The sequence below is a fragment of the Struthio camelus genome, chromosome 1 (assembly GCF_040807025.1).
Source record: "Struthio camelus isolate bStrCam1 chromosome 1, bStrCam1.hap1, whole genome shotgun sequence".
Classification (NCBI taxonomy): Eukaryota; Metazoa; Chordata; class Aves; order Struthioniformes; family Struthionidae; genus Struthio; species Struthio camelus.
Window position 1 is genome coordinate 2278318 of NC_090942.1, and position 23640 is coordinate 2301957.

General features: G+C 49.9%; 2 protein-coding genes across 2 annotated transcripts; one reads left to right on the forward strand and one right to left on the reverse strand.

The window, feature by feature from the left end:
- Nucleotides 1-8519: 8519 nt before the first annotated feature.
- LOC104146976 (tubulin alpha chain) lies at nucleotides 8520-15662 on the forward strand. The gene is made up of 4 exons (XM_009679309.2): nucleotides 8520-8836; nucleotides 11702-11945; nucleotides 13305-13453; nucleotides 14231-15662. Exons 1-4 carry the CDS (start codon nucleotides 8834-8836, stop codon nucleotides 15212-15214), a joined length of 1380 nt encoding a protein of 459 aa, XP_009677604.1. The 5' UTR covers nucleotides 8520-8833; the 3' UTR covers nucleotides 15215-15662.
- A 4355-nt stretch (nucleotides 15663-20017) lies between these two features.
- Nucleotides 20018-22596, reverse strand: LOC104146978 (tubulin alpha-1D chain). The gene is made up of 3 exons (XM_009679311.2): nucleotides 22380-22596; nucleotides 22032-22180; nucleotides 20018-21186 (listed from the first exon to the last, which is right to left on the reverse strand). The coding sequence occupies exons 1-3, from the start codon at nucleotides 22558-22560 to the stop codon at nucleotides 20215-20217; spliced, it is 1302 nt and encodes a 433-aa protein (XP_009677606.2). The 5' UTR covers nucleotides 22561-22596; the 3' UTR covers nucleotides 20018-20214.
- Nucleotides 22597-23640: the final 1044 nt, after the last annotated feature.

The following is a 23640-nucleotide window of genomic DNA, read 5'->3' on the forward strand; positions in this document are numbered from 1 at the left end:
TGGTCTTTCAGGACCTCCTATTTTTTGCATTCTGCGATGGCCGCAGTCACGTCCCTGGGCGCTGTTTTCCCCCACTACAGTAGGCAGCAGACCATGGACTTATCAGATGACTTTTAAATCCAGGTGAAGAATTCCCTGGTGATCTATGGCATGGAAAAGGGCTTGTGGCAGGCCTTCTCTGCTGAGACTATAGGTGCGTAGGTCATGAAGGTGAAGCATATCTAGATATGGGGACACCAGGGACAGGGTCGCCAGGTTGGTCTGCCTTGGTGAAGAACCTCTCATTGTGAGCCACAGGTCTCCTATTGCCAATATTTAGGAAATGTGAGAAGCCAGTCCAGCTAAGGGACCCTTTTCAGGTCTCTTGGGAAGGAGGTTGTGTTCCTTCTTCCGTTAGATTTCCACCGGTTTCTGGTATTTCTCCAGTGACTGTGGGCTCTGGGGCAAGGTGGATGCTCTGGACAGCTACTTCCTCAGTCCACTCGCACTAATGAATGATACAGAGGAGCTTATTCATTTGCTTGGTTATAGGAACGATGCCTTGTGGTTGGACCTCATGTATGAGGCTGTACTGAATTGTCTGTCTGCATACCAGCAGCCTGCCTCCTAGAGATAGAAATGCATAACCCTTGCGTAGGACTAGGAAAGAAGAAAACCAAGAAGCTCTATGAAAGAAAACTGTTCACAGTTTCAATTCCCACCCAAGAGGCAGTAGCAGCAGCAATAATTTCATCAGAGGAGGCAGAAGCTGCACAAGAAAAACCCTCCTCATGGAGTCTCCAGCAGTGACGTGACACTAAAGAGATCTGCCTCCAACACATTCCTCCCTTGCTCCACTGTACGGCAGTACGTATCAGACTGGAGTCATCATGCCCGAGGGAAGCCTCGACTTATTATCACAGTTGCTTGGGCAGCTGAGGCCAAGCACTGGGCCAGTAGGGTACATTACTCTGCTAATCAGCATGTGAGCAAGAGCCTTCAGCTGGACGCTCTAGCCTCACCCAATGTCGTCTTCTCCTGGCTTACACATGAGACTTACCAGCCCTGTGTAGCCCTGATAACTGCTGGTTGTGCAGTTTATGCACACCAGAGCTGGAATTTTAATAAGCATAAGTGGATTTAGGATGCTATGTAAAGATATCGTCTCACACACAGACATGAAGGTCAACGTTGGTTGGCACTACCAGGCTTCCTTCTGGGCAGGACATTGTGGCAGAAGCTCAGCCTTGCTTCGGGCCAGATCCTGACTTTACATCAAGTCCTCAGTAGTGTCCGAGGCTCTTTACACCACTGGAAACGGACTCCGGCAGTCCAGTGTGTATCAAAGACAAGTAATAGCTAAAGACTATGGACACACAGTATCCATGATAACTCATGAGTGGTGCACAGCTAGAATTACTCAGGGAATTGCTCAGAGGCTTCCTGCTGATGTTGCCGCATCTACCTGCTAGCAAATGCTGACAGAGGTTGCAAAATAGTTTCACTGAATTTTCAGAAGCTCATAATGCTCCAGGAGAAATTGTAAGTTTGATCTTTGCTCCGTGCTCCATCTTTGGGGCCAGAAAGGACTTTATTCAAAGGAGGGCTTTTGCCTGCTAAGCTTTCTGCTCCCAGCTCTCCGCAACGAGTAGTGATGACTGTATTGACTTAAATGGATAGCCTGTCTAGTGAGGACTATGGCCTTTTGGAAAGATTTTTTGGATTAGGCATGGGATTAGTAACACATGCATTAAGGACTTGTGGTTCTCAAACAAGCAGACTTAATTAGGCAAAGATTAAAGCACGCTTCATTGACACCGATCTCTTTTAGGATTCAAAGTGTCGAGTTATTTTGCAGAATTTTCTACACTTGGCAATGTTGCTCCTTTAAGCAGTTTCACTACTTTGAAAGTAGTCGTCTGGAGGATTCGAGGCAGCTTAGACGTTTATGGTGCCATAAAACCTTAGGCCATAAATTGCACATGATGAGGGTGCATGTCACCATCAGTACTTCAAGTCATTAAAACAAAAAAAAAAAGCTGTCTCATATTTTCATCTTTAAAATCCTAGAAAATAAGTGCTGTAAAACTACATGAAAATTGCCCTTATGTTCCAGTTAGTCAGTAAGCATTAGGCTAGATAATACATGTGGTTCGCAGCCACAACAGTAACTCTGCCAAGTGACACAGTCAACTTGTGAAAGGTTTCAGAGCTCTTCCATAAGGCTTATGAGATATCCAAGCTGCCTAAGCTGTCGTCGTAAGCCTCGAGTGATGCATTTCCCAACTGTTGCATACCGTGCAGAATTAATTCCTTTCAGGGGGAAAAAAAAAAAAAAGCAAATTAGTCTGGATAATCCAAGTCATTCTGTTCTTCCAGTCTCACTCCTTGCACCTTCTACAGATATTACTTTTAGGCCTCACTGGTGTTCTGTCTTAGCCAGAGAGCTAGCCAATGCAAAAAAGCCAATTTTAATAATAGTGCACCCCTTACACATATTTTTGCAGTGCTTTCCATCTTTCAGAAGGTGAAAGAAAAAGAATTTTGCTTTTACATCCTCAAACCAATTGTTTATATAGGCTTAACGAGAGCATTTGTCATTGTTGGTGAGTTAGGACCATTAGAAAAGCCCCATGAACTGTAAGTAATCAGAATCATCTATCATTCGTCAGCTTTGTCTGTGGCAACGGGAAGGGCTCTTGCTCAAAACTTCTCCTTTTCAGAGCTCTGTACAACAGGGGAACAGGTGTCTTCAACCACATTGCAAGGTCCTTTTGACGCTGCTGCAAATTTGATTTCAGCAGCTCCCACCCAATCCTTTTCCGTAAAAGAGATAGCATATGTGTAGAAATGAGAAGACCTCACATGGCCAAGAACAAATACCCACCTTTTCCAGCCACGCAACAGATCTCCGCACACTAGATAGTCAGGTTAAGCACATCAACTATTCATCTCGAATCACACATAAGAAAGGATTCTTCCAGCAGGGGAGAGAAGCCTCTGCACTGAAATCTAATTCTTCCACAATACTTGATGCAAAGCTGCAGTTTTCAACTCCACCAAAGGCAGTGTTGGCAGTTCCGATATTAAACGTGGAGGAAAGCACTAGGGCTGAGTTTTCAAACTGGTCACGAGATCAGAAAGAGCTTTTCTAATGCTGTGTTTGCTCTAGGTGTTTTCCATGTATGGACAGGCAGGGAGGAAAAGTCTTTTATCGAGAAGGGCCTTTCATAGAGGGTCAGTATAAATTGAATCAATGCTGCAAACGCAGCTTTAGATCAGGCAGTTCCGTGGTGAGTGCTAATGGCAGAGCCCTAGTGAACGACAGGGAGTCTGGCTCAGTCTCTTGCAAAAACTTGCAAGAGTTATGGCAAGGTCAACTAGTAAGAGAGCAGAGAGCTGCCGGGATCCTCTACAGCATCAGATAAAATTGCTTTCTTGGCAGAAAAAAAGACAGAACTCAGTCGCTTGCTTTCCCTCAAGAAATGTACGTGCACACATGCTCTTGAGGGCTGAGACAATTTCAGCTTTACAGACAGGGAAAAGCAGGAGGAAGATCAAGGGAAAAAAAAAAAAAGATGAAAAAAAATCACCCAGCAGGAAGTTAGCTATTGGGAATGCAGCTGAACAAATTGAAACTAAAAGTGCCTGTGAGCTGATGCTAACGTCGGACAACACTCAAGGACACTAGACAAACTGATGGTAGAGTCTGTCAGCTGGATACAAATCAGAGGAGGGACTTCAGGGGGTGTTATATACACTTTCCCTGCCCTTTACGCTTCTCTAAGCAGTCGCTCACGGCCACTGTTGGGAGAAGGGCACTAGGAGGCAGACCTTCGTCTGACATACTACAGCCACCCTCAAACTCGTTAAAGAACATAAATCCATTTCTGTTAAGTTGCATTAGAAGAAAGCTTTTCCTCAAAGCATTTATCTCACTGCTTCTAAAGCAATTAAAAAGAGAAGAGTAGAAATAACTTTGCATCTGGAGAACAAATAAAAATATATACTTTGGGACTTGCTACAGCCTAACCCCACTACAGACTCCCCTACCCCACAGCTGGTTCCTATCTGCTTTATGGAAGGCAAAGGAGAAGCACAGCTGTGCAGACACAAATAAAGAGATGGTGCTTTCTCCACCCTTGGTTACAGGAATAGCTTTGAGGCAGAGCTGGTTGGGGGAATTCTTGCTGGAAGTGTATTCTGCTGAAATATGCATTTCCATTCAAATCAAGCTGTCTTGCAGAGTGGGGATGGGTCTGCCAGAGTTTTATTTGGAAAGAAAAATTGAGGGGTGGGGGGAGAGGAGGAAGACATTGGAATGCCAGAATATCCCATCCCAATAGCCTTGAAATGAAAAGTTTTCCATTTGTAACCATTTTTTGCTGTAACTTTTTTGCATTGTGAGAGAGCGTGGTAAAAGTTGCTGTTGAGGCTGAATGCTTCTGCTGAGAGTATCTTCTTAGTAATTTCCTTTTGCTGAGAATTTAATTGGTTTTCTGTGAGTGGATATGAATGGATCCCCCTACAACCAAGCAGCTCCACTGTCTCATGCTGCAAGGATGTGTTTGCAGATAGTGTTTGGCTGGAGGAGAATTGTTGCATTAGAGGTAGAGGTAGGAAACCACGGGAGTGAAACAAGAGGAGTTGTCCCTGCTCATATCCTTCATGCGCATGAAGCAGAAAGCTCCGATGGCAAGGCCAGGGAAGCAGAGGTATAAAAACCAGCCGCGTATGGACGAAACACACACAGTGAAATGCTAGAGATACGTGGGCTAACGGCTGGATAAATCATCGCTGGTTATCAGTAATAGATGCCTGAGCTGAGGTTGGGGCCTCGCTACATGACAGATAAAGGACAGCCGCTATCAGAAGAGGCACTTCAACATCAGCCCCGGAGAGCCTAAGTTGGGGAATGGGGGCCTGAGGCCTCACTATAACCGGGGGTGAGAAGTGGAGATGTCCAGAGGGTTAGTTGGTCCTTGAGCCAGCAGGTGCCCCTCAGGAGGTCCTCATTTGCTCACCAGCAGTGATGAGCAGACATGAGGCTCAAAGCGACACAGGAGAACTAGCAGGGCCACCACGCAACGGCCCCCAAAGCCCCTGAGGGTCTCAAAGCCCTCGTGAGACATACGCTTGCCTCAGGCTGAATCTTGGGAACTGCTGCCATAGGAAAAATTCCTGCCTTATCGGAGGCTCAACAGGGAGGAACGGGCAATAGGTGGGATGACCTGGGGAGTCCCTGTTGGTGGAATAAGTGCCTTTTCCTCTTTATGCATCTAGAGGACAATGGAGGCAGATGGAGACCTGCTGGGGAACAGGATCTGGCTGTTTGAGGCTAATGCAGGGGATAGAGATCTCTAGGACTGTTCTGCATATTCGGCCAGCGCTAAATTCACTTGAAAAGACAAAAACTGCCTTCGGGGGGATGAGGGTGTGGAAAGTTGGCAGCTTTCAGTTCCCAGAAAAAGGCATAATGAGAGCCAGTGGCTGGAAGCTGATGCTAGAGAAATTCACATGTGAAATAGAGCAAATTTAACTAGATGAACAATTAAACACGGGAGCAAATTACTCCTGAAGTGGTGGATTTTGGAGCTACGTGAATCACTATTTTTACAGTTGAGCCAACAAACCAAAAATACCGAAACTTCCCAGATTTTGCCTCAGCCTGAAGCTAAATGAGATTCCCCCCCCCCCCACCACTTTTTCCTGCTACAATAACAACAGAAGCTAATGTTGGCTTCAATTAAATATTTTCTCTCTCTCTAGGGACTTTGGCTCCAAGAGGGCATCTCTAACAAAAGCAAGTGACAGGCCTGAAGGGTGAATTTTAAGTGCCTTTCTCCGAGATACCACAGCAAAAGCAGTAACTTCTCTCTTCCTCAGCAGTCTGGTGATTTAAGTGCTTGCCCAGATCATGATGGCCACAGATCACTTGTCCCCTCCATCTGAGGACACTCATGCAGCATCTCTCAGGACACCACCCACATCCTCGTGGGTAAGGATTTGCTCTAGAGGGGTGAATAGCAGCTGGTGCCAGACTGCATGGTGTGGCCAGCAATAGGAGTACCAGGGAAGTCGAAGAGGCAATATTTAGGATGTAGGAGGGGGAAAGAGGAGGCAGCAGCTGTGAGGTCTGGCTATAAAAAGGCTGGGAGCCACCGCGACGGGTCCTCTGGGGGGTTGGTCTCTGTCTTGTTGCTGTTCTAAATATGTCTTAGAGCTGAGATCGCAGGCAGGTTGTAGCTGTCACCACCACACTATAACACTACTCTCCTTTGCTTTCCATCTCCCAAGAAAGAAGGACAGAAATCAGCCTCAAAAACTTTGGCTTGAAATATTAAGTAGTTTGGCATTGACTGAAGGCGTGCCATCCCCAGAATAAATGCTTCATCTTCCAAATGGCCCAACTTCCTGATTTTCTCTATTGCCATGGGGGAACAAAAGTCTCTCAGAAAGAGAATATCTCGTCTGACTGGCAGGCTTGGTGCACACATTTTGGGTGGTTCTTGGTTTAGGCTGGAAATGAATAGCTTCTCTATACTCAGAGGCCACCTTTGACAGAGGTTTGAAGCCTAGGACGTTGACAACTGCGTTTTCACAATGCTGTATCTAACGAAAGAACCTTGCTGAGCCCAATTAGGGACTGAATTCCCCCACTTTCAACACAGGCATAGCTGTGTGCCCAACCTGCTTGGCTCAAATTCCCTAAATCCATGGCGTAGCCCTGAGCAGGAACAGAGTAATGCTCCCATCTGCCCTGAGACGAGGAGGCTAGCATTCAACATCCAAGTGGAGGAGACTCCATAGACTCCATAGGATTTCCATAGGCTCCTTGCTGCACCTCATGCAGGTCAGCTCATCTCTTTGCCGATCAGGGCAGCAGCCTTGTCCCACTTCCCCAGCAGAGCTGGGGGGTGAATACCCCGCACATCCTGGGCTCAGCTGACCCTATACACGGTGCCAACAGTGCAAAGGGAAACAAAGCTTCTCTAAAGAAATTCTCCCTAGGGCAGGTGATGTTCTTACAACCAGTTTGGTGCGTGCAGATCCATGGTAGGAAGGTTAATTTTGCCTCCTAAAATACCCAGTTGATTTACCAGTGATGAACTTCAGCCTTGTTTGCCCATCACTGCAGAGAATGGATGTACAAGCAGGTATTCCAGCTTCAGGACAGCCAAGAGGGGAGGAAGTCCCAAGGGAGGCCAAGTGTGGGAGTGAGTGGCCAAAGTGGGGAAGAGGAAGGACTGGGTGGCAAGGGAGAGGATGAGAAAGAAATTCTTATATGACAGCATTGATGCTGAAGGTGGCTGTTGCAGAATGATCAAGGTTGGGAGGGATGTCTGGAGGACACTGGCCCAGCTTTTGCTCAAAGCAGGGCCAACTTAGATGATGTGGCCTAAAGTTTTGTGCAGGTGAGTTTTGAATGTATTCAAGGATGAAGTTTCCCCCATCTTCCACCTCATGCTCCAGTGTCTTGACCACATTCATGATGAATTTTTTTCCCTTCCACCCAGCCAGAATTTCCTGTGCTGCCTCTCGCCCGTTTGCCGTGCATCTCCAGGAAGAGTCTGGCTCCATCCTCTCTGCACCCTCCAGCTAGAGAGCTGCAATGTGCAATAAGGTCTGCCCTTCTGCAGGCTGAGCAAGCCCCCCTCTCAGCCTCTGCTTTTATGTCCTGTGCTCTAGCCTCTGACCAGCTCGGTGGCCTATGCTGGACCCCCTCCAGTATGCCAATGCCTGTCTTGTACTGGGGAGCCCAAACTGAACCCAGGATCCTGATGGGGTCTCATAAATGCTGAACAGAGGGAAGACTCACTGCCCTCAATCCCCTGGCTGGGCTCATGCTGACACAGTCTGGGGCACAGTTATCTAGATATAAGAGCAGACCCAGAGCAGTCTTAGTTAACGCTAAACCTACTTATTTGCAGGATGGGGCCAGAACCGGCACAGAGTTTTATGTCAGCTCTTGGTAATGAACCCTTAATGGCTAGCAGGTAAGGCAAACGGAGGGTCTGAGCCTGCACCTTACCGCTACAGAGGTGCAAAAATCAGTGCATTCCTATAAAGGTCCAGGAGGGCATGAGACAAAGGCCAAAAATTGCAAGATTAGGTCTGAAAATAGATCAATCAATGGCAGTGCTTTGAATAACGATGAGGGAAGGACTGTGATTTCTCAATAAAGTGTGTCGTATGGGGGCACTCAAACTTCACAGAATCACAGAATCGTTTAGGTTGGATGGGACCTCTGGAGATCATCTAGTCCAACCTCCCTGCTCAAGCAGGGTCACCTAGAGCAAATTGCCCAGGATCACATCCAGATGGGTTTTGAATGTCTCCAGCGAAGGAGACTCCACCACCTCTCTGGGCAACCTGTTCCAATGCTCAGTCACCCTCACAGTGAAGAAGTTTTTCCTCAGCTTCAGCTGGAACTGCCTGTGGTTCAGTTTCTGCCCGTTGCCTCTTGTCCTGTTGCTGGGCACCACGGAGAAGAGGCTGGCCTCATCCTCTTGACACTCCCCCTTCCCCAAAGTTCAGTATCTCTCTCTCTCTCTCTCTCTCTCTTTTTTTTTTTTTTCAGTTGAGGCTCTCTGAAAAAATGTAAGCAAAAAGATCACAGTTTACCGTACCCAAGGCTTTTAAATCACAGGAACTGCACCAGCTAAACACTAGCAAATCATTTTATCCCTTACTGTATCTAGGGATGTAAAGGAAAAGGAGCTCTGCTCCTTTAAGTTAGGAGAAAGCTTCTTTATATTCAGGTGGAGTCAAGCCTTCCTAGGCTATAAAGTTGCAGGCAGAGGCAGGGGCAGCAGCTGTTTTGCTTAGATCTTAGCAAGCCTCCAGTCTCATCATGGTAAGTGCATGCCTTATATTTATATTAGTCTAAACTTAATATATAGACTGAATGTTTTCCCAGTGCACTGAGCTGAACAGTTTGCTTGCTCTTTTTCTCTCTTTTCTCTTGGGGCTGTTAACTCCAAACAGTTTGGTTTAATTGCTGGTTACCTTATAGCTTATTGAATCAATGTTTGCTCCTTATAAGGGAAAAGTGAGGGACTTGGTTGGAGAACGGTTATTTGAGTGGCCTCTTGCTGCTTTTTCGCCCTGAGGTTTGCAGCTCCTGAGATGGTGTCTGTAGAGTTGCAAAGTGCTGGATTCTTTAATGCAAGTTGAGTTTTACTTTTTTTGGAAACCAGTATATCTAGATACACAACTATCTGATATACTAAATTTTAAACTTTGATACTTCTGGCACTTTTCTATAGGTTTAGCACTTCAGCTCTCTCACTACCACAGGGAACTAGTGCAACTTGCAGAGACCTTAGGGTTTCTTCCTAAGGAGTGAGCTGCCATGTTGCCTTTGTCTGCTAAAAACCCTTGGGAATAGATATTAAAGGAATAAAGATTTCTCTCCCCCCCCCCCCCCCCCCCCCCCAGTTTTTTCATTGAATCTTTACTCTAAAGAGTTTGCAGCTGTGAAACTTAAGGGAATTGAACCAGTGACTAAAAAAACCGCAACCCTGAACATCGCTGGCTGATCTTGCTGAAACTGTTTCAAAGAATAACGCAACTGTCACCTTATTTTGAATGCAAAAGAATAACTCTTTGGAAAATCTGATGGTGACCCTTTGCATGTTGTAAATGGAAGAAAACTTCAAAGTAACCTTTGGCAAGCCAGCTTTTGAACTTTTCCTTTTATCTGGGACTTCTGGAGTCTATCTTGGCTATAAAACAGTTAAATATTTACATGGTGTTTCCAATGGGAAAATCAGCTGGACAACAATAGGCTGCCTATAGCCAGTCTGTAAAATGCAGTTTATCTTGATGCAAAATATAAATGTTGGAGATCTGGGATCTCAGAAAACTTCCCAGCATATTTGAAGGTGGGAGAAAACTGCATAGTATGAGCTGTGCTTTCGTCCTGCTCTTCCTGCTGGCCCCCTGCCTTTTTTTTTTTTTTTTTTTTTCCTTTCCATTCCCTGTGTGCTGGGCTGAAAATGCTAGTGCCCCCTTGAAGCAGGTGCTGGGACTAGGGAGCTGGGAGAGGATAGAGAGCTGAGCAGCTGTCCCAGCTAGTGCTGGCAAAGCGGCTGTGGCGGTGACCCTTGCAAACTGTGGTGAGGAGCTATTGCAACCATTTTGCTGGGAGGGATGGGCAAATGGCAGCCAGCATTTCCCAAATAGTGCAAATATCAACTTGGAGAGGGGAGACTTAAATGCAGCCTCCACACCCAGCAGAACAGGCGATCTTTGCCCAGACCTGGATTAAGTGGTGTTTTGCCAGCTGTGGGTGCAGGGGTTGGTGTCCCTCTGCTGTATCGGAGAGCACTCGGATGGTATCTAGCTTTACTGCAGATGACCTGGACGCGCAGCGGCAATTTGATGCTGAGAAACCTCTTGACGCATCAATGCTTGGAGACAGAAAGAGGGAAGAAGTTGTGTTACTTCTCTCTCCTAATGACTCCTGCTACTGCCAAGAGCAGTTGATGCCCAAGACCATGTCTAGCATTGCTTTGAAGGTAAAGACTCCACTTAAAAGAGACAGGGTCACTTTGGCAGGGCAGCCATGCCTAGGGCTGCATGCACTCAGGGCGTTTTCTCAGGCCTGAGACAGCTGAGCTGTCAGTGGTGTTTGTCATACTTTGCCCAAGGTAGACTCCTTGAAGCAAGGGAGCTGGGCTCGTTCATGGAGACTCCTGGCCCTGGGTAGGCCTGGGGGGAAACTGAGGCATGGAGCACAAAGGAGCAGGAAGACTGGGTAGTAGCAGAGAGGAGACCTGAACGGAGCTGCCCCTCAATGCCCCAAGTAGTAACATCAGCTGCATTGCTTGCCACCCCAGGTGGGATCACCAGCTTCCCTTAACGTGGACACCCTGGGAAGCTGCACTTCCCTGCGCTGTGCATGGTTGTAATTGGGAGTCTCTGCTTGGGTGCTGCAGTGCGAGCTCTGTTGTCACTGCAGAGGTGCTTTGATCTTGGGGTGGTGGAAATGGCAGAGATGCCAATTACGGAGGGAAGCATGGAACCATCAAAAGTCCCCAGAGAGGCTCCAGAAGACGTGGATGTCTCCAGCAGCACCCTGGAGGGCTCCTGGAGGGTGACCTGGTTAAACTGGGACTCTAAGCTCTCTCTGGGACTCTCTCTGGGTGTTGGCCTGCCCTTGTTCTGGCCTCGGGCGAATGCTAGTTTCCTCTAGCATTGTTTCCTGGTATGACTCCCAGCTCAGCTGTGGATTTTCCAGGTTCAGCTTCTCCCCGTTTGGTGCAGAGCTTTGCTAAGGGAGACCTGAGCCCCCATCTCCAGTCATCCCTGAGGAACCATCCCTCTGGGACAAAGATGCCGGCATAGCAGACCCTGAGTCATGGTGGTGGCTGAGCCCCAAGGGATCAACAGCTGCCCTGCTCTGTGGCGGGGCCAGTTGAGCACTGATTAAGAAGGAGCCAGCACTGCTCAGCTGCTTCCTGTCTTGGCACCAAGCCCATCACCTCCTTCCTTCCTCCCTGAGCCCTTCCTAAGGAGGCTACGTGCATGGCTAGGCTGTGGCCAGTGGCTCTGCAGATCAGGGTTTGATCCTTGCTCCAGCTCCTGGCGGTGGGCGGAAGCCTTCTGTTTCCCTAATTGTCTGCCAGTAGCAAACGGCTCAAACAAGAACTGTGGGGGCTAGTGCTAAGTCGCAGGATGTCTCAAAATCCCCTTAACAAGCCATTTCCCCTTGCAGAGGGAGTGCATTTCCATCCACATCGGGCAGGCTGGCGTGCAGATGGGCAATGCCTGCTGGGAGCTGTACTGCCTTGAACACGGGATCCAGGCGGACGGGACCATTCCTGGCCCCAAGCTGGCAAAACCTGTGGAGCCGGAGTCCGAACAAGTGGATTCTTCTTTCGAGACCTTCTTCTGTGAGACAGCGTCTGGGAAGCACGTGCCCCGGGCAGTGTTCATAGACTTGGAGCCCACTGTCATTGGTAATAGTGGGGCAGATGGGTGTTGTGGCATCTTTAACTTTGGCTCCTGAGCCTTCTTACTGCAGCTCGTGTTGCTGCCTGTATTGCCTAGCAGCTCCCACTCTTTTGCTCTGTTGTAATGTCTCCAGCCATCAGAAGCTGGATGGTGTTTGCAGTTCCAAATGGACCTGCGAGTGACAAACCCATTACTCCGACCACACTGACTTGTCTGCAGTTGATCTCTCGATTTAAGAGAGACCTGCTGTCTTGAGCAGGATCCTCAGCAGGTGTAAGGTGGTATGGGTTTATTAACCTCGATAGCTCTGGACTGAATTACGTGAGCCTATGACCTGATGTGGCACTTCCGGTTTTAATGCTACCTCTGAAGCACCTCTGGGCAGGTGGGTGCTACCAATTCCATGGTTCTGTGGAAAATGGGTGTTTTGCTACGACAGGCTGTATACTTCCTCTTCCACCCCCTAGTTTCATTAACGATCTTCTTTGGAAGCTTGACTTACTCATGGCATTTTAATTTGATTTGGAACATCTTTCTAGACAACAAATTTGCTTTTGCTCAAGAAGCTGGCAGAAATGACTCCCTGCCACCTGCATCCATTTAAGGCTGTACATCTAACCTGCTTCTGCCATTTAGGCTTCTCCTGTGGGTGAATGTGTCTGTTCCTATCTTACTGTCTAGGACATGTGACTCATTATTTCATTTAATGGAAGGAATGCAGACTTCTGTTTTGGTTCCACTTAATTTCTAGGCACCTAATCAAGGCACTAAATTGGGAACCTGATGAGTGAGCCAGTGGAATAAGAAATATATCCAACATTGAGACTGATTGGGTCTAATTACCCTCTGGAGATGTCTCTCAACCTCACTGATTGTGCAAAGCCTAGGGAAACTGCTCCTAATGCCTGTATTCATTAGATGCTTGGAGCTTGGCGGGATGGATCTAGCTGAAATGTCAAGGCAGGAAGTATTCTGTCTCCTCTTCAGTATGCTGTGGAGCAGGTGGTGGAGGTAGTGCTCTCAGTGACCTCAGGTTGCTCTACAACAAGCAGAAGCGCAGGTTACATGTGGTAGCTATAATCCTACACCAGCAGTGGACACTTAGGCAGCATCCTAACTCTTTATGAACCAAATTAGATCAGGATCTCAAGGTGGCAGCTGGGAGAAGGTGGAGGAGGTAATGAACTTGATGATTAGTCTGGACGGTGTTTTTCTAACCCTTTTCATTATTCCCAGTCTAATTAACCACACCATGCCCATTACTTTTGCATGAGTTCCTGGTGGATTTGTACACGCTTCATGGGTTCTGTGTATTAGTGTGACGGAGTAACCATGCTACTTTCCATGACTGCTCCTCCCTGTAGATGAGATTCGGACTGGGACCTACCATGCACTCTTCCATCCAGAGCAGCTCATCAGTGGCAAGGAGGATGCTGCCAACAACTATGCCCGTGGCCATTACACCATTGGGAAGGAGATCATAGATACTGTTCTCAGCAGAATTCGTAAAATGGTAAGAGGGAAAAGAAAATCTTTCCCTTGAAACAGCACATCATGGACAATGCAATTAAACTTTGTGTTAACTTTTAGGTAAATATCTTAGAAGCAAAATTCCTCTATCTGAGCTCGAGAACTACTGCTGCTGTCATGAGATTTGGGGCTTGGTAAAGAAAGGGGTTCATCTGAAACTATGTATCTGTTCTTAAAGCAACTGTCATTGTATGTACATCTCATGGGCTGGAGTGAGACAACACTAGACCTAAAAGACAGAAGAGAGGGACTTTTGACCATAGGGAAGCCACACTGTGGTTACGCAATTGCAGAGATTAGTTCTAAATGGATGATTGATAAGCCAAACTCCATGTTTGGCGGGGGTGAAGCTAGTTTGTAACACCGTCTTTAGGGGTCTGTCAGTGAAACACTTTTTTGACATCTCCTCGGGGTCCAGGAACCACATGTGACCTCCCATCTCCTCTCAGCTGCTGAGACATGCACTGAGCAGATAATAGAGCAACTTGCCCAGAGTTTCTGTCTGGCCATGCACAGCTACCTATGGTAGGTACATGGAAATCCTCTGCTTGATTAACACATGTCGAAGCTAAAGATGCTTAGTAGGGCAATATACTGAATGAATACACTCTTGGGAAAAGAATAACTGGAGTTTGTGGCTTTGTTTTGATGTTGCTGTTCTGGTCATTAGGTGCTCCAAGCAGAATCTATTGCTGTATTACTTTGGTTAGTTATTCCAGTCTTTAACAGAGAGAAGTTAATATACGTTATTCTGCTGCAGGCTGACCAGTGCAGCGGCCTCCAAGGGTTCCTGGTCTTCCACAGCTTTGGGGGAGGCACGGGCTCCGGCTTCACCTCCCTCCTCATGGAGCGGCTCTCTGTGGAGTACAGCAAGAAATCCAAGCTGGAGTTCTCCGTGTACCCAGCCCCGCAGGTCTCCACTGCAGTGGTGGAGCCCTACAACTCCATCCTCACCACCCACACCACCCTGGAGCACTCGGACTGCTCCTTCATGGTGGACAACGAGGCTATCTATGACATCTGCAACCGCAACCTGGACATTGAGCGTCCCACCTACACCAACCTCAACAGGCTGATTGGGCAGATCGTTTCATCCGTCACTGCCTCCCTGAGATTTAATGGGGCCTTGAATGTCGACCTGATTGAGTTCCAGACCAACCTGGTGCCCTACCCTCGGATACACTTCCCGCTCACAACCTATGCTCCCATCATCTCGGCGGAGAAAGCCTACCACGAGCAGCTGTCGGTGCCAGAGATCACCAACGCCTGCTTTGAGTTCTCCAACCAGATGGTGAAATGCGACCCGCGCCGGGGCAAGTACATGGCCTGCTGCCTGCTGTACCGGGGCGACGTGGTGCCCAAGGATGTGAATGCGGCCATTGCGGCCATTAAAACGCGCCGGTCGATCCAGTTTGTGGACTGGTGCCCCACGGGCTTCAAGGTGGGTATCAACTACCAGCCGCCCACCGTGGTGCCGGGAGGGGACCTGGCCAAGGTGCAGCGGGCCGTCTGCATGCTGAGCAACACGACGGCCATCGCGGAGGCGTGGGCCCGCCTGGACCACAAGTTTGACCTGATGTATGCCAAGCGAGCCTTTGTGCACTGGTACGTGGGAGAGGGCATGGAGGAGGGGGAGTTCTCGGAGGCCAGGGAAGACCTGGCTGCCCTGGAGAAGGATTACGAGGAGGTTGGAAGGGACTCAGCAGATGGAGAAGAGGATGAGGCTGATGAGGATGAGTATTAACAAACTCCTGTCTGTTCTTAATGAAGTCAAACCTCGTTTCAAAATGCAAACTGTCTGTCATCAGGCTAAACTGGTCCCAAGTGCCTGGAGGTGCCAAAGGATTGTCCTGAACCGCAACGCTACTGTTTGACGTATTATACCTTTTCTGCTTGCATAGTCTACGTGCTCGCAATGCACTTCTGTAGCATGGGTGTCTTGAGCTTTATCACACTGCTGTGTATCGAGGAGTGAAGCTGAATAGGTGCCTGGCTTTGTGTTGGGTCACATCCTGCCTGGGAAGAGGCTCCTGGTGCCTAGTCCAGGGGAATGTTGCAAGCTGCCTGCTTTGGTTTAAATGGCAAACTTTTGCTCTGGCTTTTACTGCAAAAGCACCTTTTAATTAGAAACATACCAGTGCACTTCTATGCAACTGTCTTTTGTATTTGAATAAAGACTTTTTTTGCTCCGAGTTCTCTGGATTTAATCTAGGGTGTTCCTTATAGTCTGAATGTCATCTTAGGGAAACAGCAAGCGCTGATAAAGATATGCTCTGGGTAGGCTAACAGTGAGGTTCACAGACCATAATTATTATTGGGAGGGAGGTGCCCTATATCCTGCAGGGACTTGTCTGTCTAGAGCTGGATGCTGTTATCGTCACCTCCAAGAGCAATCTGGAGCAGGCAGGGGATCCCCAGTTTGGTCAATGATACTGGGAGAGTGGTACCCGGGTGAAGCACACCTTACTGGTGGGGCTCTGCCACCTTCCTGTCTCTGCGAAGTGTGGAGGTGATGGCTTGGGTCTACCTGAGCATGTCCTGGAACGTGGGGCAGTGCTGTGCCTCTGAGCAGGGGTCTTGTGTGGGAATGGTGTCAGCTGCTCTGGAGCTGGTGCGAGCATAAAACTAGGCCCCTGGAGTTGGTGCTGGGAGGTGAACCGGCCCCTTATGCTGGGGTGATGGTCAGAGGAGGAAAAGCCATGAAGTGTCCGGTGATAAGATAAGGAGAGGGGGTGTTTATAAGCCTATGGGATGGGAGAATGGCTTGCCCCAAGCTCAGCTGAGGCTCTACGCACCCTGCTCAGGGCAATGGCATTAGAGGCTTCACCACAGCCCTGTGTATACCCTTTATTTCAAAGCCCAGGATGGCTCTACCTGTCCTTGGTGGCTGTAAACAGAAACTGAGCTTCCTCCTGCTGTGGGGCTCTAAGACGACGTGCTGCTTCCAGGCTGGCTGCAGGCTCAGGAAGGTGACCCTCCTCTTTCCTGGTAGTAGGGATGACCCAGGAGATGCTCTCCAGGGTGATGCAGTGGCATGTGCCTGGAGATGGTTAGAGGGTTGTGGGGATGGGGAAGCATTGCTGTGCCCAGGAGGAGGTGAAAGGAGCCACAGCTCCTTGTTGGCTGCTGATTGCTTAAAAAGCCAGGCTGTCAACCGTGGGGGCAGGTGGACACCTAGGAAGATCCTTGCTGGGCTGAAGCCTCTATGCTCAGTTGCTGCTGCGAGTGCCCAAGCTAAAATGTTTGGCCTGTCCCGCCGCTCACCTGGAAGCTGAGCATGGAGCTGCCCTCTGAGGCTGGTCTTTGCAGGGTGGGAAGCAGCTCCTGCTGTATCTGACAGGTCGGCTCCTTCAGCTCCAGCTCTGCAGTGGTGATGGACACCATCAAGCACGTGTACCTGGTGTCCCTCCGCCGTGGGACAAGCTCACCCCAAAGCTGCTGGGGCTGAGTGCATCTCCTCTTGCCCACCCTGTGTGGTTGGCTTTCCACCCTCTGATTCCTGGGGACTTGGCCAAATGATCTCCCGGGCTGCTTGCGGGCTGCCAGCTGGCTATGCCTGTGCCGTGTCCCATAGCACCACCATTAACCCTCGCAGGGTGGTAGGGGGGAAACGGTGATTGCCCCATTTGCCGTATATGGGGCTGTTCAGGGCTTGCCCGTGCCTGCCAAAGGAGCAAGGACTTCTGACACCGTCCCCACGGGTCAACATGCTGGGACTTCTCCAGGCACGGTCTTGAGGGCTGCCGCCTTTCCACGGTGGCTCAGCTCTCTGCAGGTGACAGTGAAGCCACTGGTTAAATGACCGGAAAAATGTGAGTGCGGCAGGGACACGGGGCGAGCGTTGCTCTGGCTCAGCGGGGCGAGGAACACAATCCCTGTGCTGTGGCAGCTTGGAAAGCAATCGGCACGTTGCTGGGGCTGAAGTAATTTAAACAGTCATTTATTACTGAAATCGATTACTTTAGCACGTCCATCAGTGCAGCCCCTCTCCAGCCCTCCCACGAATGAAACATCATTAGGGAGGGAGGGAAAGGAAGGCTTTTCCTTGTGGGGAGAGGAGAGCGATCCTACAGCTTTTGAGGAGGCAGCGTTGCTAGCTCAATGGTCGCTGGTGATGCCTTGTCCTCTCCCTGTGCGGCGCAGTCTGCAGACCTGCTCCCAGGAGTGGTGCACGCCATGGTGCATGCCACGTTGCGCTGCTTCAGCTTGATTTCCTCTGCCTGCCCACTGCGACGGCAAAGCTGGTCGTGGGGAAGAGCTCTGCAAACAGCGACACGCAGAGCAGGGTTTCCGGGATGTCACTCTGGCCCATTCGTTACTGAATTAGCTGGGGCAATAAGGGTAGATCACAGGGACAGCAGGAGGTTTGTTCATTAGTGTCCTGCAAGGAGAAGGCTCAGTGGCACCTTCAAAGAGAAGGCAGCTCCCTCTCTGCCACTGCATTCCTGCAAGGCCTTGGGCAAGTTCCCTAGTCCTCCTGCATGCCTTGGTGTCAGCCAGCCCTACGTCCAGCAGCTCCATAGCGTGGGCAGTGTGGTGCCTCGTGCCCATCACCTCTCCCTTTCATCTTGCACCCTGACACCAGTGAGGAGCTGTGCATGGTCCCCCTGGACCTCAGCATGCCTCCAGCTGTGGGGACAAACCACCTCATCCTGTTATCTCCTCTAGGCTGGGAGTAGGGTAGTCATGCACCGACAAAAGGGGTGCTGCTGCTGCAAGCAGATAAGCAGAGGTTTCTGATGCTCACGAGCTGCATGACTATGGGGGCAACCAGCAAGAGCCATGCCTCAGGCTGGCGTGCCATGAAGATGAGAAAGTCCCTGACCAGCAGCCAGACCCGTCCCTTCCCATCACACTTGCAAACAGCGCAAGGAATAGCTGTGTAGTGGTGCAGCCCCACGGTAAGGAGCTAGAGAGCACCCTGAAATGGGGTAGAGCAGAAGATTTAAAAGAGAGGGGAGTACTTTTTCCAAGAAGGACTTTGCTCTGCCAAAGATGCTGAGAGCTCAGCAGATCTATGGAGATGAGCTCCTCTGCAGTCATGAAATCAGATGGTTCAGGTGCAGTCTCAGCCCCCTGAATCCAGTACAGCCTTTCTAGCCTTTGCCTCCTTTGGGGAGGCAGGAGCAAACACGTGGCTCCAGCCCTAGTCTAGAAGAGCAGGGGCAGCTGCAGGGTCAGCTCCTGGCCAAAGCAAGACTTGCTCCGCTCCTGGTCATGCACTTGAGCAGGGAAGGCAGAGCCCCCACTGCACCTGCCTGAGCTATCTGCACCTGGACAGAGCATTTTGTTTCTGCTTTGTCCCCTCTTCGTGCCAGGCAAGGTGTAGGCCTCACATTGGGGTCTTCAATATCTGCACCAGGCCTTTGCAGAGAAGCTTGTCCCAGCGCCATGCCCTGCATGTCAAACTGCATCTGGAGGGACTGGGAGACTCAAGGTAGGCAAGCAAAAACTTATTCTCTCTCTACTGCAGCTCCTACAGTCCTTGCCCACCCACCACACCACTCTGTACAGCTTTGCTCCCCACGGCAGAGGGTAGCTCCAGGTGAGCCAGCCCCCAGGAGCTCCCCCCATGTTGACCTTGGGAGGTTGCCAGCCCTGGGAGCCCAGCTGAGAAACGGCAGGGGGAGGCAAGCTTTAATTTATAAGTGATCCCCCCCACCCTTGCCTCAGGTTGTTTAAACTTTCCTGCAGTGCGACCCAGAGCCAACATTGTCAGCCTTTCAATTACAGGCTGACTCAAGATCCAGCATCTCCCCTGCATCTCTGCCAGCTCATTTTCTTGGATCACTTGCTGGGAAGGAGACTCCCAGATGGAGAAATAACCTGCTCCAGGTCAGGGATTAGAACTGCATAGATCAAGTTAAAATCCCCCTTTTCAGCTCATTAGCTGTTTGCATGGATTCTTGCACCCTGCTCTGGGAGAAGCCCTACCTCAGGCTAATGGAGTAGCACAAGAGAAAAGAGAAAAAGTTAATTAGGAGACCACTCCTTGCTTTAGAGCCAGGAGCAAGTTTGGCTATGGGGCACATGCTTTTACAGGGGTCTGACAGACAGCTGAAGTATTTGAATTCCCAGCTCCAGACTCTCAGTTAGACTTCCAGGCACGCTGAGCACTGGCAGCCCTACGTGGATTACTTTAGCAGGGCTCTGCAGAGGGAGAGACAGGAGAAACATGATCCCCCTCCCTGCTATGCCTCAGGGCAGCCAGCAGCATGGAAAACCCAGAACTGACTGCTCCTCTATGCATGGAGAGACCACAGGCAGCCAGTGCCCCAATGGGACAGGTCCTCACTGCTCATTTTGACGCTCCTCCCCTTGCCCTGCAGTTTCTCCCCAGGGCAGAGGGCTCACAACACTGTTACCCACCCTAGCTCACAGGGCTCAACCCAGCCTGTGGCTGAACTTCTCCTGGAGCAGCAGGTACAGCCACATCTGAGGGACCAGGAAAGCTCATGGGTAGGACTGCAGTGGCCAACATAAGAGAGGGAAAAATCCCCACAGATCAGGTTGCTGGAACACCAAGACAAGAGAAAGAAAGGTTTTGCTGGTCACAATTTATTTGGCAAACTTTCATTCATGCATGCACAAGCCTTGACCTGCGAGTTGCTTCTGGCCAAGCTATACAGTTTCCAAGTCACATTGAGTTAAATACAGCCCAGGATTTTCTTCTCTGGAAGGAATTGTAAGACCAGGATACCAGACCATTTATAATCCAAGCTGCCTTCCCAGAAATGAAATAGCTTATTCCTCCTCAAACTCTTCTCCATCTGCTGAGTCCCTTCCAACCTCCTCGTAATCCTTCTCCAGGGCAGCCAGGTCTTCCCTGGCCTCCGAGAACTCCCCCTCCTCCATGCCCTCTCCCACGTACCAGTGCACAAAGGCTCGCTTGGCATACATCAGGTCAAACTTGTGGTCCAGGCGGGCCCACGCCTCCGCGATGGCCGTCGTGTTGCTCAGCATGCAGACGGCCCGCTGCACCTTGGCCAGGTCCCCTCCCGGCACCACGGTGGGCGGCTGGTAGTTGATACCCACCTTGAAGCCCGTGGGGCACCAGTCCACAAACTGGATCGACCGGCGCGTTTTAATGGCCGCAATGGCCGCATTCACATCCTTGGGCACCACGTCGCCCCGGTACAGCAGGCAGCAGGCCATGTACTTGCCCCGGCGCGGGTCGCATTTCACCATCTGGTTGGAGAACTCAAAGCAGGCGTTGGTGATCTCTGGCACCGACAGCTGCTCGTGGTAGGCTTTCTCCGCCGAGATGATGGGAGCATAGGTTGTGAGCGGGAAGTGTATCCGAGGGTAGGGCACCAGGTTGGTCTGGAACTCAGTCAGGTCGACATTCAGAGCACCATCAAATCTCAGGGAGGCAGTGATGGAAGAGACGATCTGCCCAATCAGCCTGTTGAGGTTGGTGTAGGTGGGACGCTCAATGTCCAGGTTGCGGTTGCAGATGTCATAGATAGCCTCGTTGTCCACCATGAAGGAGCAGTCCGAGTGCTCCAGGGTGGTGTGGGTGGTGAGGATGGAGTTGTAGGGCTCCACCACTGCAGTGGAGACCTGCGGGGCTGGGTACACGGAGAACTCCAGCTTGGATTTCTTGCTGTACTCCACAGAGAGCCGCTCCATGAGGAGGGAGGTGAAGCCGGAGCCCGTGCCTCCCCCAAAGCTGTGGAAGACCAGGAACCCTTGGAGGCCGCTGCACTGGTCAGCCTGCAGCACCAAGGAAAGAGCCAGGAAGGTCAAGTTAGTGAAGTTATTCCAGGCTCATTGCATTTTTAACTCAAATTAAGCTAAGTGCTGGGTTCAATCATCAGGTTTAAGGCCATATTGCTATACTGCTTAAATGCATCTTCCACTTCTCACCTGGTGGCATCTCTATTAGAAGTAGAAAGTCTAGTCACTTCAGTTACTTTTATTTTAGCAGGGATAGATGCCTGGCCTGGGTGACATTTTGGGCCAGATAGCTCATTATACTAGCTGCTAAGAGGAGAGTCGGGAAAAATTTGAAGGCCACTAAGAGGGTATACCTAAGAAAAAAAACCCCAAGAATATCTGAATGCTACCGTAACACTTCCAAAAGTCCACGTGGGAGAAAGCTTCTGCTCCAAGGGCAAATGCATAGGCATGGCAGACATGCACGGAGATATCAGCCAGAAGGTGGGATGTGACATCAGTTTGATGTCCAAACTGCAGAGTACAACTGCTGCATTTTGATTTGAAAGACTGACAGACCAACTCAAGGTTAAACATAGCGGATACTACACCCAAGGGAAACTCACTTTACTGGACAGTTAAGGCATAGGAGACTTTTTGCAGAAGCCTGCTGCTTTTTCTACTGCTTAAGCTAGGCGCATTATCAGCGCCTTGGTTTCCCCTTCAGTCCCAATCAGTAAAACACCCCCTTGCCACCACATGCATCCCATCACGTTGTCCCAGGTTAGTTATGGTCAAACTGACAGTCCTCCATGCAACCACCCCTCTACTGCCTCACTTGATAGCCACGGCAACTGCAGCCAGAGAGCATTAGGAATAGAGTGTCTCCAGGGGGTTGTTACCATTTTACGAGCCCTGTCAACAACAGGGTCAATGATCTCTTTCCCAATGGTATAGTGGCCTCGGGCATAATTGTTGGCAGCATCTTCTTTGCCACTGATGAGTTGCTCCGGGTGGAAGAGCGTGCGGTAGGTCCCAGTCCTGATCTCATCTGGAAGAGGTTGTAAGCTCATGAGTGTCACTGGCATAAGAAATGCCATCTACCAAGATGCTTGCACTAATTTGATTAGATTAGCTTTCACGTGAAAGCTAGTGACCTCACCAGGAGTTCTGGTGGCCAACACAGAGATCAGGTCAGAAAGAAGGCTGGGTAAGCCCAACAAAGCATTTGCAGACCTTTCATGCCTTACCAATGACAGTGGGCTCCAGATCGACAAATATTGCTCTGGGCACATGCTTCCCTGACCCAGTCTCACTGAAGAAGGTCCCAAAGGAAGAGTCTGCTCGCCCCGAGGATGCCTTGGAAGAGATGATGCCATCCGGCTGGATTCCATGTTCCAAACAATACAGCTCCCAACAGGAATTGCCCATCTGGACACCAGCTTGGCCAACGTGGATAGAAATACACTCCCTCTGCATGGGGATGGAAGACAGGAGAAGGTTATGAACACACACGGGGTGGCACCTCAGGGTGTCCTTATGGAGCACACAGCAGACAGGTCTGGAACACCCATGGCACAGGACAAGAGGACCCATGGCACAGCTTGGAGGACCCTTCCTCCATAGCAGGCACCCAAGAACTGTTGGACTAACAACAGCTAAGCATTAGTCCCTCAGAAGTGGGCAATCTCACATTAAGGCAGGTACAGACATCAAGACATTGCAGTAGGTCTCTCTACAGCCCAGCACTGTCATTACACTGCACAGCAGACCTGTTCCTAGGACAGCCAGCAAGGCAGGCCATCAAGACCAGCCCCTGAGCCTACAGTATGTCATAACTATCAAGTCAGACTGCTCATGCTTTCTCCTTGCTCTGCCAATCTTGCTTTGGGGCAGGAGGCAGGGCGCACACAGCCTTCCCGGGTACTTCACTTGGTGCCCTCAGCTAGGGAGGGAGGGAGGGACTGACTGATTCAGACTAGCCAGCTTTATTTCCTCATCTCTGCTTAGATCAAGATCAGCTGTGCAGGAACAACCAGCTGGAGACAGCTAGAGGGGATACGAGTGGGGATGGATAGGGACTGATTATTCACCATCTCCATATGAGGACCAGCAATTGCTCCACAAAGCTACCAGGTTTGAACCTAAGGAGGAGACCCTTTGCACAAGGCATAGCTAAGCTGTTAACTCCCTGACACTGGAGATGGTTGAAATTAGACTCTTGGCCTCAAAGAGAGGCTGGACTAGAGATATCCACTGAGGGTTACTAGAAGGAAAAGCTACATTCAATTCAGGAACCTCTCCTCTACAAGGGATTTAAGCTAGGAAAGTCTCAGATACACTTACCCAAGACTTAGTCTGCCCTAGCCCCCTACTTTCAGCAGGGGTCTGGACAGGACACTAGGCTGGACACCCAGCACAGCCACTCAAATTATGTTCTTGCAAGAAACTAGCACAACAGGGCCTCCACCAAGCACAGAGCACCCCACACAAGGCAACATCCTACACTGA